Source organism: Lemur catta, chromosome 5, assembly GCF_020740605.2.
Source record: "Lemur catta isolate mLemCat1 chromosome 5, mLemCat1.pri, whole genome shotgun sequence".
NCBI classification, from domain to species: Eukaryota; Metazoa; Chordata; class Mammalia; order Primates; family Lemuridae; genus Lemur; species Lemur catta.
In genome coordinates this window covers 87566974-87581404 of record NC_059132.1, presented here as the reverse complement: position 1 = coordinate 87581404, position 14431 = coordinate 87566974, and the positions used below count along the sequence as shown (strand labels likewise).

The following is a 14431-nucleotide window of genomic DNA, read 5'->3' as shown; positions in this document are numbered from 1 at the left end:
GGGTTTTCTTGCAACTGTCACTTCAACTACATTTTACTAGGTAAATAAAATGTATTTAGAAAAAAATCCCACTCTTCTCCATGATTATAGTTTTTCAAATACCTGAAAAAAGCAAGGCATATACACAAAGTTAAAATACCTTAACCAGAACCGTAAGTATTACAGAGGGACATGCATCAAAGAAAATTTATCCATGACTCATGATGTTAATCATCTTTGCTGTATATTTTTCTTTTCAGATCTTGGGGAAATTTTAAGGAACTTCCTTTAAAATGTAACAGCATGTCTAGTACAGTTGATTTCATTATCTTGGTTTCCCTTTCCCTGCCTTTAGAGTTATCATTTTACCTCCTGGGAATGTCTTACTTATTTCCATATCAAAGTTATTTTTCTTTCTCATGGGAAGGTGGAAAAATTGATTAATCACTATTTGTTAATACCCTTGGAGCTTTAGCTGAAAGGCCCTTTGACAAGCAAGGCACTATTCTTTGGTACCTCATGGTGCTATTACTTCCTTAGTAATTCAGACTGGCTCCTAAGACTCAGCATTTTTTTATGACATCAGGCTAAATCTAGTAGTCACCTTTACTAGAAACCTGTTATGTTTAAGTCATATGCATAGTAATCAGCCTGGTGAAGGGGATCACACCATATTTCTTAATTTAAGTAGAGCATAGCACATTGGATCATGGTTTCTCACATTTGCCTAGCACTTTGCTTGGTACTTAACAAAAGTACCAAGCACAGTGCTTGAAGGAATTAATGCACTATACAAACCACCAGGTCTGGAGATATCAACTTACCAGCCAGCATATGCATACATTCCATAATAAAAAGCTAGGGGTAACCCCATAATACTAGCATCTCTTCCTGAAAAGGCATCTTTAAAGTGCTGTGTTTGACCTGCAATCGGAATAAGAAGATTTTAGGGTTTTTCAAAGAATGGGTTATTATTTTCTCTTTAACCACAAACATGGGGAAAGGATTGTGAACCACATCATTTCAGGTCTAGATTTCTTACTCTCTGCTCATGACCAACTTTATCTATTAATACTGCACCTATTCCAGAGGAGTCCAAAAAATATATCGGTCACTACTAATACTATTTCACACTTCTCTTTTACTAAAGTTATAGCAAAGATGAAAATGGCATTTAAAAAAAAAATCCCTTGTTTGAGTGTGCCTCTACTGTGACCATCAGAGAAGACTAAAAAATCTTCTGTAATCCATAGTCTTTAGGAATCTGATAGAATTATTAAAGATAATTCACTGCTTGGATACAAAGAAATATCCAAGGGTCTCTTCTTAAGGAGGAGGTGGCAAGAAACCTCAGAACCACTTCTCCACATCATTTAACTTGCTGCTTTCTGTTTATCAGATGTAGTTCAGTAGATACCTGCCTCCTAGAACAGGGGTTGGAAAACACTGAGGCCCACATCTTGCCACCCCAACCTGCTAGCCTCTCATGTAAATACTCTTGTAAATAAAGTTTTGTTAGAGCATAACAAGGCCAATTCATTTAAGTATTGTCCATGGCTGGTTTCACTCTATAACAGCAGAGTTGAGTAATTTCAACAGAGACCTTATAACTCACAAAGTTAAAAATATTCACTATCTGGTCCTTTACAGAAGAAGTCCACTGACCCTGAGACCTTGTCCTAGAGAATGGCATGGTTTCCTTATAGAAACATCAAAAAGATATTTGTATTTAACTTCAAAATAAATAGGTTTCAAAGTGTTGTATCAATATGTGGATTGAATGCTTGTATTCATCACATATTAATATTTCTCTATTTTGTGAACACAGTGGACCTTTTTCTTGCATATCTTTTGGATAGTTTAAAAAGTTAGAAATTCAAAAAAATGAAATAAAATAAAATAAAAAGTTAGAAGTTCAGATTTACTTTGGTCAGTTAATAGTCAAACTTAAGCATAAAAAAAGGCTTTTATTTCCCAAAGAAACAAGCAATGAAACTACCCAAATGGGATATGTATTAATAACTTTGTTTTAAAATAGATCTTCATGTAATTAAATGAAAGGGGTATAGGAGGTGGCTGAAGTATTTGAGATACTCTATCTTCACAGTCAAATCTTAGTTGTTGCTTGCATCATCCAGGAACAAGATATACTGATAATAACATGTGTGAATATGAAGACCAAAAATGGAGAATGTGGAGTTACACACTAGATCATTTTTCCCTCAAAGTAAACAATTCTCATAGGTCATTTTTAAAATAGTAGCGTGAATTCAGAAATCTCCATTTTACTAAAACATTTCTGTGTACTTATAGGAGAAAAATATAAATACTGAAATTCAGATAAAAACATCTATTGAGTATTCTTTTTCATGATTTGTGGTCTCTCTGGCATAAAGGGGGCATATTTCTAAGAGTGTAGCACCAAATAATTAATAAGAAAAATCAAACTCTGTAAATACTGAGTCACAAGCACCGATCTTCAAAAGTGCTATTTTGAAAGTACCACAAGAGAGAAGCATTTTATTTCTAAACTTCAGCAATATTTTGTCTGCATAACAGAGGTCTCAGGAAGACTAAGGTCATAATACTCAAAGGGAAGTTCAACAAATACTTATAACTGAATACAACTATGTTCTGGGTCTGATTAGAGTGGAAATAAATGCACAGTCTGTGTTAGCAAAGTCTTTGTCTTCCTAGAGTTTCAGATTGATGTAAAAAAATATGTGATCACGTTAGAGATAAAGAAAAGTACAATTTTATAGTAATGGAGTAAATATATCTGCTAAGAATGATCTCTAAAATATTAAAATTTACATTAAATATGGTAATGTTCTTAGGGAATTTTTCCATTAGGTGACATCGTGAAGAAGGTTGGTCACTTTAAGAACTGACATCATAATTATTAACTAAAGTATCCCTCTATTGTAACTGCCAAACAGAATTCAAGGGATATATCATGACCCCTACCCTTGAGAGATTTGCAGTACAGTATTTGGGGAACCAAACTTTAACTTTTGCGCATATATAAGTATGTAGCAAAAATTGACTATAATGCTCCCTGTAGGGTCTTATACCAAAAAGAAAAAGAAAGAAAGAAAATAAATCTTAATTTCAAGGGATAGTATATCATCTTTTCGAATCTAAACTAGAACAAAGGAGGGCCAATGACCTAGAGATTCTGCACTCCTTACAGAAGACTAAAGATTTAGCCCAAAGAAAGAAAGCACCAACAAAACATGTTTGCCTACATCCCAAATGAATACAGAATACGAGCAGGCCAGCTCTGTGGAGGCCAAGGTGAATTAGAAGAACTAACTCATGTCTTCTCTTCACTGCAAGCTCTGGTGCTCAAAATCTCCATTGTGTTTATTTTGAGTTGGCTGAGGTTGCTGGATTTGATAAAAGCATTTCCGCCAGCAGGGCTCTAAGATCTCCCACTAGGCTTATTAAACGGGCAACAGCATCTCCCTTTCCCAGCTACAGAGTGACTGATCTTTCAATGTTTGTTATTGTTTAATGCCTCTACCAACAGCGATGATTTTGCTGAACTTTGGCATTTCCTTTTGCCTTGCGTAATTCTTCTCCTGCAACGTCATGAAATTTCTCTATAAATTCCCTTTCTTGGAACAGACAACATCAATGTAAACTAAATATTTAGCATGCCCAAGTTATATGTCACTCCTTTACAATTTTTTTCTCACGTTCCTTTTTATTGCCTACTATTATGGCCATTGCTAATTAAAAATTTCATGTGGACCTCCTTCTCTTCCAACAATTTCCACTGAATCCAAGCAATGGCAAGGGCCTTCTTCACCAAAACAACTGAAACTGTAAATTTCACCACTAAACTTCTTTTTTTATTATACAGTAAACTTTATAAAGCAAATAATATCAGAAGATGTTACCTTTCTGAAGAAATGCAAAATTTACATTAAAATGGTGCAGCAATAAAAATTAATTTTTGCAACTATTTTTATTGTCATATAATATTAATATTTACTTTTTAGGACTGTTGTTCCCATATCTGACTCCTCTTCTAAGAATACCACTCTCAAGGTAAAAGAAATGATAACCAAAAAGAAAAAAAATACTATTGATCATCTTTTGTTATTTTCCAGATATCTTTTTTGTTTTAATCTTTATTACTATTATTAGACAATTTTAAAGTAAAAATAAAAGGACATATTTATCTGTAGTTAAAACTAAATGGCAGATTTGTTTTTTCCACTTGAAGTTTTCACTGCAAACAGTTTGTACTGAGAGAATTCACTGATGCCTTATTTTGTTGCTTGGCTCAGTCTTAATCCTCTTGCTGCCATTCAACTGTAAATACCAACTCACCCACAATGGAGCAGCCTTTCAAATCAATTAGATGACAGTATAGAATTTAAGTTCCACAAGCAGAGACTAATTAAGGATTCTGCTAATACAAGCAAAAGTTAGTGTTAAAAGAGACCAAAAGCAGATAATGTGTTTTAAAAAGCATTTACTTTTCAGTCCATACCTTTAATTAGCTGCATAACTCCAGGGACTATAATTATCAGAATTGCTGTGAGCTTGCAAAAGGTTAGGAGAATCTGGATCCGGGCACTCCAGCTGACACTCATGCTATTTAGGACCATCACCGTAGCTGCAAAGGAATAGATGCAGTTACAAAAGGTGAATCCTCATTGTCACGAAGTCATCTTAGGTCCTTGTTCCTCAAAGTGTAATCTATGCATCAGCAGTGTTGGCATTACCTAGAAGTGCTTTAGAAATGTAGACTCTCAGGCCCTGCCCCAGACTTAAGGAATACAAATCTACTCTTCAACAAGCTCTCCAGGAGATTTTTATGGACATTATTAAAGTTTGAGAAGCCTAAATAAAACCTCTGGACAATAAAAATTCCCCTCTTGTTCTTTGTGTACATCAATAAGAGTGGGCATATATTGCAGTACTCTTAATAATCATATCAAAAATCTTCTAACCAAACCCTGAAGTCATCACAGCATGCAATCAGATTGCTGATATTGACTCTTTAGCTTCCTATGGCAACTATTTCCTAGCTCACGCCTGCCAGTGTGAATCACACTCAAGAAGGGGCAAGAAGAAGAGAAGTTGGCTAAAACCTTATTCTTCATTCTCAGGACTAGCCTTAGCCAGCATTTTTCTTTTTGGTTTTCCTCTCCACATTCCAAATAACACATTAAGCAGTGACTTTCAATCTATCATATACATATATGTTTCCAAGACATGTTTTGGGGCTTGAGTAAAATATCATAAAGTGATGAGCCCAAAAGAGTTCCTCCCAAACTAGGATGCACACTGGGTTCAAAGCCAGTAGAATTTCCCATTCTTAATGATGCTCTCTACAGTTTCCCAAGCAATAATCACTATCCACTCCATCTTCTGGACCATGAAAATCTAGAGGGTAGAACAAGAGCTATTTATTTCTGTACTGCCAGTATTCAGCTCCATGCCTGGCCCAGGTAGATTATTAACACATTTTTTGTTGAAGGAATGAATGAACTGGATCTTCAGTTAGAAATTCTAAGGCACAAGGTGAATGTTGGTGCTCTAAGACCTTCCTTCTCTACTCTGCTGGAATGTCTGAGGTTAGTCTAGACAGTGGATTTCAACTTTATGCTCCTTCCAAAACCCCATGTTTATAGTTAACAACAACAAAACAAAAGCTATTTCATTCCTGACACTTGCAGTTATTATGTACAAGCTTTATTTTTATAAAGGTATATTCCCCTAAACAAATATCAAAAATGTATAAAGATATTTCTCAGGGGATGAAACAAAACACAGAATTCTCTCAATTCAAGTTGCAATTGGAAGTTTTCCTATGTACAGTAATAAGAGTTATCTCCATAGTTTCCATTGCCTGATACAATCACTAGCTCATTTCAGAATTTAAGAATCAGGGCAATTATCAATACATAATGTATAATGGCAAAAATTTTAAAATAACATAGATCCCTAAAGGAAGGCTAATTAAGGTATGTCCTTTTAATGGTTTACATGCAGCTATTTAAAATTATGGTGGAATTAAATATTTATTACAAGAAAGGGTATCCATGTATATTAGTAATATACGAAGTTACAGAGAGATGGATTGACAGAGACAGAAAGAAAAAAAGAACTGAAAGAATATTTATCAAAACATTAATGGCAGGTATCCATAGATGATAGAACACCAAATAATTTTTAAAATTTTTGTATTTATTTTTCTTAACTATTTTAACAAATTTTAGAATGAACATGTAGCATTTTGGTGACTATAGTTAACAACACTGAATTGTATACTTGAAATTTACTTAAATGTTCTCATCACAAAACAAAACCAAAAAGAAAAGTGGGGGTAACTAGGTGAGGTGTTTGATGTGTGAATCAAGTGAAAACTCAATTGTTTTCACAAAATATATGTATATCAAATCATCACATTGTACACCTTAAAAATCATATAATTTTATTTTCCAAATAGACCTCAATAAAGCTGGGAAATTTTAAAAACTAAATAAGCAATGAAGCACATTTTATTTCATTTTATTTTTAATTTTTAGTCTTAGTCATTCAACCAAGCACATTTTTGACAAAAATTCAAAGATAGGAAAAAAAAGGATCAGAAGATCCCACACAAAGTGTAATAGGGGTTATTAATGAAGAAATATTGCAAAGGCATACTGATGAGAATGATCAGAAAGGCCAAAGCCCTGAATAAGCTACAGGGGAGGCTAAGAGGGCATATTTTATCTGTGTTTGAAACTGAAAACATGAAGGGATAAACAGGTCCATTGTCAGTGGTAAAGTGCATTATTTTATCAGAGAAATGACAATTATTTATCTCTCCACAATATAAGGCACTTATATTTTGAAAATAATTTAGTGTAATTCCTCTCCCCTCTTCATCATCCAGTGAGTCCTTTCCTTTTTTATGCAAATGACTGTGTGATGAGTCATCATATGAAAATGATTATTTTTTTAATTAAGGAGGTTAAACATTAGCATGGAAGTGAAAAAATTGGTCTCATGTTCCCACCAGCAACAAAAGAGCACTGTTTTCTTTTAAATAGAGCTCCTAAAACTCAAAGCACTCTCTTTTTCTGAAAGTACTCTACAGTAGGAATGAGCTGTGGTATAGAGAAGAAGAGAGAAAAAGAAAGAAGAAAGAGAAAAAGAGAAAAAAGAGGCAGGCAGGCACCCAGGATGAAAGGAAGGAAGAAGAAAGAGGGAGGCATTCTTATTTTTGGAACCCCTAACCATCTATACATTTAAAAAGAGAAAAGAGCATTTGTTACTTTCATTAAGGATATAAATACCTAATGCCTATTGAAATTGAAAAACAAACAGGTATTTGGGATTTTATTTTATATTTTGTAAAGTTTTGTTAGTCAAATGGAAGACAAAAATCAAGCAAATATTATGAATATTTATGAATAATCTCACTTTACTTTCCTCTCAGCTGAAATAAAAATTCTGGTTCAGATGCTATTGGGAATGTAAATTAGTACAGCCACTATGGAAAACAGTATGGAGTTTCCTCAAAAAACTAAAAATAAATCTATCATATAATCCAGTAATCTCACTGCTATGTACATATCCAAAAGAAAGGAAATCAATATCTCAAAGAGATATCTGCATGCCCATGTTCATTCCAGCACTATGCACAAGAGCCAAGATATGGAATCAACTTAAGTACCGATCAGCAGATGAATTAATAAAGAAAATGTGATATATATACACAATGGAATAGTACTTAGCCATAAAAAAGAATAAAATGCTGTCAAAATAGCTAGAAGAGAAGATTTGGAATGTTCCCAACACAAAGAAGCAAGTGGGTAAGGTGATGGATATCCCAATTACCCTGATTTGATCATTATACATTCTATGCATGTATCAAAACATCTCATATACCCCATAAATATGTATAATTATTATATATCAAAAAGTTTTTAAATAAAATATGTGCAAAATATTTTTGAAAACAATTCATCAAAGAAGATATATAGATTGCAAATAAGTACATAAAAAGATGCATCAATAGTCATGACAGAAATACAAATCAAAAATACAATGAGATATCACTAAACATCTATTAGAATGTCTGAATTTAAAAAGACTGACCATATCAATTGTAGACAAAAATGTGGAGCCTACATACACTGCTGGTGGGAATACAGAATGGTACAACCACTTTGGAAAGGAGTTAGCAGTTTCTTTAAAAGTTAAACATATGCCTACCACATGACCCACACATTTTACTACCAGGTATTTACCCAAGAGAAATGTCAGCATGTGGCCTTACAAAGGCTTGTACCTGAATATTAACAGTGGCTTTATTTGTAATAGCTCAAAACTGGAAACAACCCAAATGTTCATTAACATATGAAAGGATAGACAAATTGTGGCATACCTGTATAATGCAATACTACTCAGCCATTAAAAGGATTGAACTATTGAGATATAACAATGATGTGGATGATTCTCGAAATAATTATGCCAGACAAATAAGCCAGAAGCCAGACAAATAGGAGTTCATGCTCTATGATTCCAAATAAAATTCTAGAAAAGAGAAACTATAGTGACAGAAAGATCAGTAGTTGCCTGGGATGAGGGAATTGGGAAGGAAGGAGGAAGAGCTTGGAAAAGGGGCAGGTAAGAGTGTAAGGGATGATGAATGTATTCAATATCTGGATTGTGGTGATGGTTTCACAAGTGTATCCACACTACGTCACACTTCATCACATTCTACATTCTAAGAGTGTGCTTTATTGTATGTTAATTGGCTGAAGCAACATGGCGGAGTGGAGGTGACCTCCTGGATTTGTGCTCCCAGAGAGGAAGGTGTGTATCTCCACCTGCCACAACGCTAGAGGATTGCTCCTCCACAGGAAGGGTGGGGTGAACCCACGGAGAATCACCGTGGGACACGGGGAACAGGAAAAAACAGAGGCGAGTAGGAAATCAGACCGAGATAATTTGGAGAGTGCGGGATGGAAAACAGACAGCGGAGTGCGGGACGGCCGTACCTGCCTCACCGGCGAGTGGGCGGGTTCAGCCCCACAGCAAAGCGGCTTGATCTCCCCACTGACCCCCACATCCACTCGGTCAGGGACCTGACTGAAATTGGTGCAGAATCACTGCGGGAGACGTGGAGCTCCGAGGACAGGTGACACAGGCGGGCGAGAGCTTGGACTCGGGCGGGTCTCCTTGGTGCCCTTTCTCTTGGAGGGACAGACGCGGACCTGCACCGAGGTGAGGGGCCGCGAGCGTGAAATAGTAAAGCGGGACTTTTTTCCTCTTTTCTCCCCCTAAGGCGGCTTTCCGGCTGGGAAGCCGCTGTGGGCCCTGGCGTCTGGCGAGCTCTGAACGCTCTCCCCTGGCGCCTCTGACCTGCGGACGCGCGGTCGCCATCTTGGTTCCCACAGCTAAGCGGAAAGAACCTTGGACTCTGGCGGGTCTCCCGTGCCCTATCTCTTAAAGGGACAGACGCGGACCTGCACCAAGGTGACGGGCCGCGAGCGTGAAATATTAAAGTGGGACTTTTTTGCTCTTTTCTCCCCCTACGGCGGCTTTCCGGCTGGGGAGCTGCTGTGGGCCCTGGCGCCTGCCGAGCTCTGAACGCTCTCCCCTGGCGCCTCCGACCTGCGGACGCGCGGTCGCCATCTTGGTTCCCACACCTAAGCGGAAAGGACCTTGGACTCTGGCGGGTCTCCCGTGCTCTATCTCTTAAAGGGACAGACGCGGACCTGCACCGAGGTGAGGGGCCGCGAGCGTGAAATATTAAAGTGGGACTTTTTTGCTCTTTCCTCCCCCTATGGCGGCTTTCCGGCTGGGAAGCCGCTGTGGGCCCTGGCGTCTGCCGAGCTCTGAACGCTCTCCCCTGGCGCCTCTGACCTGCGGACGCGCGGTCGCCATCTTGGTTCCCACAGCTAAGCGGAAAGAACCTTGGACTCTGGCGGGTCTCCCGTGCCCTATCTCTTAAAGGGACAGACGCGGACCTGCACCAAGGTGAGGGGCCGCGAGCGTGAAATATTAAAGTGGGACTTTTTTGCTCTTTTCTCCCCCTACGGCGGCTTTCTGGCTGGGAAGCCGCTGTGGGCCCTGGCGCCTGCTGACTCTGAACGCTCTCCCCTGGCGCCTCCGACCTGCGGACGCGCGGTCGCCATCTTGTTCCCACAGCTAAGCGGAAAGGACCTTGGACTCTGGCGGGTCTCCGCGGTGCTGGTGCCCTGTCTCTTAAAGGGACAGATGCAGACCTGCACCGAGGCGAGGGGCCGGGAGCGTGAAATATTAAAGCGAGATTTTTTTTTTTTTAGTTTCTCTCTTTCTTTCTTTCTCTTTTCTTTCCTGTTTTCTCTTTCTTCTCCTTGTTATTCATATTGTTTCTCTCTTTTTTTTTTTTTTCTTTTTTCCTTTCTTTTTCTTTTCTCCTTTCCGGTGGCCCTCCAGCCCAGAAGCTACTGTATACTCCTGAGTGCTCCAGACCCCCAGCTCTGATTCCTATCGGACCCTGAAAATTGCCCCCCAGTGCCAGTGATCTGCAGGTGGGCAGCAGCAATTGTGCGGGCCAAGGTCTAACTGCTGCAGAGCCATAGGGTGCCAGGCGGCTCCCCAGGAGGCTCCATCCCCTGATCTATAGACCCTCTCCAGGTCCCCTTCCCAGGTGTGAACACTGAGTGCTTCCCCAGACGCAAGAGTGTGGAGCCCGGACCTTGGGAACACTGGGACAGTGTAGACCTTTGCCCGTGGGAGCTGCAGCAGCTGGGGCACTGAGGGAGTGAGGGCACTGCCTCCTCTGCCTAGCCAGTGTCTTTCCTGCGGAAAGAGACAGAAACCACACATCCAGAGGAAGAACCAAAAGTCGGGGGGGGGGGGGAAGAAAAAGAAAAAGAGAGGGAGAAGAGGCTTTCTGCTTGCAAATAGTGTGAATCCTGCCTACTAACTGAAAGTCCACAACACAGTGATTTAACTTGCCAAACTGGTCTTAGGTCAAGCCAACCCTCTGGGGGTGGACCCATCAGAAGCAGTCTCCCAACTGAGATAGAAAAAAAAAAAAACTCTAAACAACACACAACAGTCTCCCCCTCTAGATAAAGGAAGCAACATACCTAGACTGTTTCACAGCCTAAGAACAGAGTACAAGACGTGCTGTTAACTAGACTAAAGCTGTGAGAAAAAATCTAACGATAGAGCCAGATAGGAAGGGCTCAGCGGAAAAATATGGGGAGCACAAAAAACCAAACGGAAACCTCGCCCCCAAAGAGAAACACCAACTCTCCTCCAATTGGCACAAGCCAGTTTCAGAATACCAACATGTTGCCAGAAGAATTTCAGTCTTGGGTTATAAGTAAGCTGAATGATATACAAGAAAAAATTGATATCCAACGCAAAGAAACCACAAAAAAATTCCAGGATTTGGAAGAAAAATTCACTAAAGAAATAGAAATATTGAAGAAAAACCAAACTGAACTCCTAGAAATGAGGGATTTATTCAGGGAGCTACAAAACACAGTGGAAAGTCTCAAGAACAGGGTAGATCAAATAGAAGACAGAATCTCAGAGATCGAAGATAACTCTTTCCAATTAAATAAGACAGTCACAGAGATAGAGCAAAGAAATAAGAAAAAAGATCAGAGTCTTCAAGAAATGTGGGATTATGTGAAGAAACCTAACGTGAGAGTTATAGGCATCCCTGAAGGTGAAGAAGATAATAAGCAAGGGCTGGATAAACTATTTGAAGACATAATACAAGAAAATTTCCCAGGCCTTGCTAAAACTTTAGATATACAGGTTCAAGAAGCTCAAAGAACCCCTGGTAGATTCATAGCAAATAGGAAAACACCACGCCACGTAGTCGTCAGACTGACCAAAATATCCACTAAAGAGACCCTTCTTCGAGCTGTAAGGAGAAAGAAACAAGTAACATACAAAGGGAGACCCATTAGAATTACGCCAGATTTCTCAAATGAAACTTTACAAGCAAGAAGAAGTTGGGGCCCCATTCTCACTCTTCTGAAACAGAATAATGCCCAGCCTAGAATCTTGTACCCAGCTAAGCTAAGCTTTCTATATGAAGGAGAAATTAAGACATTCTCAGATAAACAAGGACTGAGGGAATTCACCAAGACAAGACCACACCTCCAAGAAGTACTCAAAAGAGAGTTACACATGGATCATCACAACAAAGACCCACGAATGTAAAACCACCCAAGAGCTAAAGATCAAATTCTAGCCACCACAATGGCTCAAGAGAGAAAACATAGAAAAGAAGTTCTACCCAATAAGATAAACAGAAATCTGTCCCAATTATCAGTTCTCTCACTAAATGTCAATGGCCTGAACTCCCCACTCAAGAGACATAGACTGGGCCAATGGATAAAAAAACACAAACCAAGTATCTGCTGCCTTCAGGAAACTCACTTAACCGGCAAAGATGCATTTAGACTGAAAATAAAAGGATGGAACTTGATATTTCAAGCAAATGGTAGCCAAAAGAAAGCTGGTGTGGCAGTTTTAATTTCCAATAACTTAGTCTTTAAACCAACAAAAGTAATAAAAGACAAAGACGGTTACTACATACTGGTGAAAGGCACAATTCAACAAGAAGACATAACCATACTTAATATATATGCACCCAATCTAGGTGCACCCAGATTCATAAAGCAAATCCTACTCGATCTAAACCAAATGATAGACAACAACACTTTAATAGTTGGAGACTTTAACACCCCACTGACAGCACAGGACAGATCCTCCAAGCAGAAAATAAGCAAAGACATAGTAGACTTAAACAGAATGCTAGAACAAATGGGCCTGACTGACATCTACAGGACATTCTACCCGAAATCCACTGAATATACATTCTTCTCATCGGCTCACGGAACATTCTCTAAGATTGACCATATCCTAGGTCATAAAGCAAGTCTTAAAAAAATTTAAAAAATAGAAATCATACCCTGCATCTTCTCAGATCACAATGGAATAAAAGTAATAATGAACCCTAACAGGAACTCTCATTCCTACTCAAAGTCATGGAAGCTAAACAACCTTCTTCTGAATAACAATTTTTTAAAGGAAGAAATTAAGTCAGAAATCAAAACATTCTTTGAATTAAATGACAAAGGTGACACAACTTATCAAAATCTATGGGATGCAGCTAAAGCAGTCCTGAGAGGAAAATTCATTTCCGTAAATGCCTATTTCAAAAAGACAGACAACTTACAAATAGACAAATTAATGAATAGACTCAAAGAGCTGGAGAAAGAAGAACACACTGACCCCAAACCCAGCAGAAGGCGAGAAATTGTTAAGATCAAATCAGAATTAAATGAAAAAGACAACAAAAATACTATAAGGGAAATTAATAAAACAAAAAGTTGGTTCTTTGAAAAGATAAATAAAATAGACACACCACTGGCTAGACTAACCAAGAGCAGAAAAGAAAAATCTTTAATAACTTCCATCAGGAACATGAAAGGAGAAATCACAACCGAAGCCACAGAGATACATGACATTATCTATGAATATTACAAAAATCTTTATGCACACAAATTGGAAAATGAGGAGGAAATGGACAAATTTTTAGAAACACACAGCCTTCCCAAGCTCAATCAGGAAGAAATAGAATTCCTGAATAGACCAATATCAAGAACTGAAATTGAAACAGCAATAAAAAACCTTCCCAAAAAGAAAAGCCCTGGTCCAGATGGGTTCACACCTGAATTTTACCGTACATACAAAGATGAACTGGTGCCCATCCTACATAAACTATTCTTCAATATTGAGAAGGATGGAATTCTCCCCAACACATTCTACCAAGCCAATATAACATTGATACCAAAACCAGGAAAGGATGCAACAAAAAAAGAAAACTACAGACCAATTTCTCTCATGAACGTAGATGCAAAAAATCTCAATAAAATCCTAGCAAATCGTATCCAAGTGCTGATTAAAAACATAATTCATCACGACCAAGTAGGCTTCATCCCAGAGATGCAGAGGTGGTTCAACATACGAAAATCTATAAATGTAATTAACCACATAAATAGAAGCAAAAATAAAGACCATATGATCCTCTCAATAGATGCAGAAAAAGCTTTTGACAAAATTCAACACCCTTTTATGATAAAAACACTTAACAACATAGGCATAAATGGGACCTACCTAAAAATAATACAAGCCATATATGACAAACCCACAGCCAACATCATACTGAATGGGGAAAAATTGAAAGCATTCCCACTCAGAACTGGAACCAGACAAGGCTGCCCACTGTCCCCATAACTTTTCAACATTGTATTGGAAGTCCTTGCGAGAGCTATCAGACAAGAGAGCAGAATCAAAGGTGTCCAAATAGGGACAGAAGAGATCAAACTCTCACTCTTCGCTGATGACATGATGTTGTATCTGGAAAACCTGAAGGACTCAACCAAGAGACTTCTGGAATTAATTAATGAATTCAGTA

General features: G+C 38.4%; 1 protein-coding gene across 1 annotated transcript in view; it reads right to left on the bottom strand.

Moving 5' to 3' along the window:
* The window catches only part of SLC7A11 (solute carrier family 7 member 11), a 72318-nt gene that overhangs the window by 43928 nt on the left and 13959 nt on the right, over window positions 1-14431 (bottom strand). Inside the window, exons 4-5 of the mRNA XM_045552276.1 lie at window positions 4484-4609; window positions 804-903 (exon numbers count right to left, since the gene is read on the bottom strand). Of these exons, the coding sequence (XP_045408232.1) occupies window positions 804-903; window positions 4484-4609 (226 nt within the window). The remainder of the gene's footprint in view (window positions 1-803; window positions 904-4483; window positions 4610-14431) is intronic.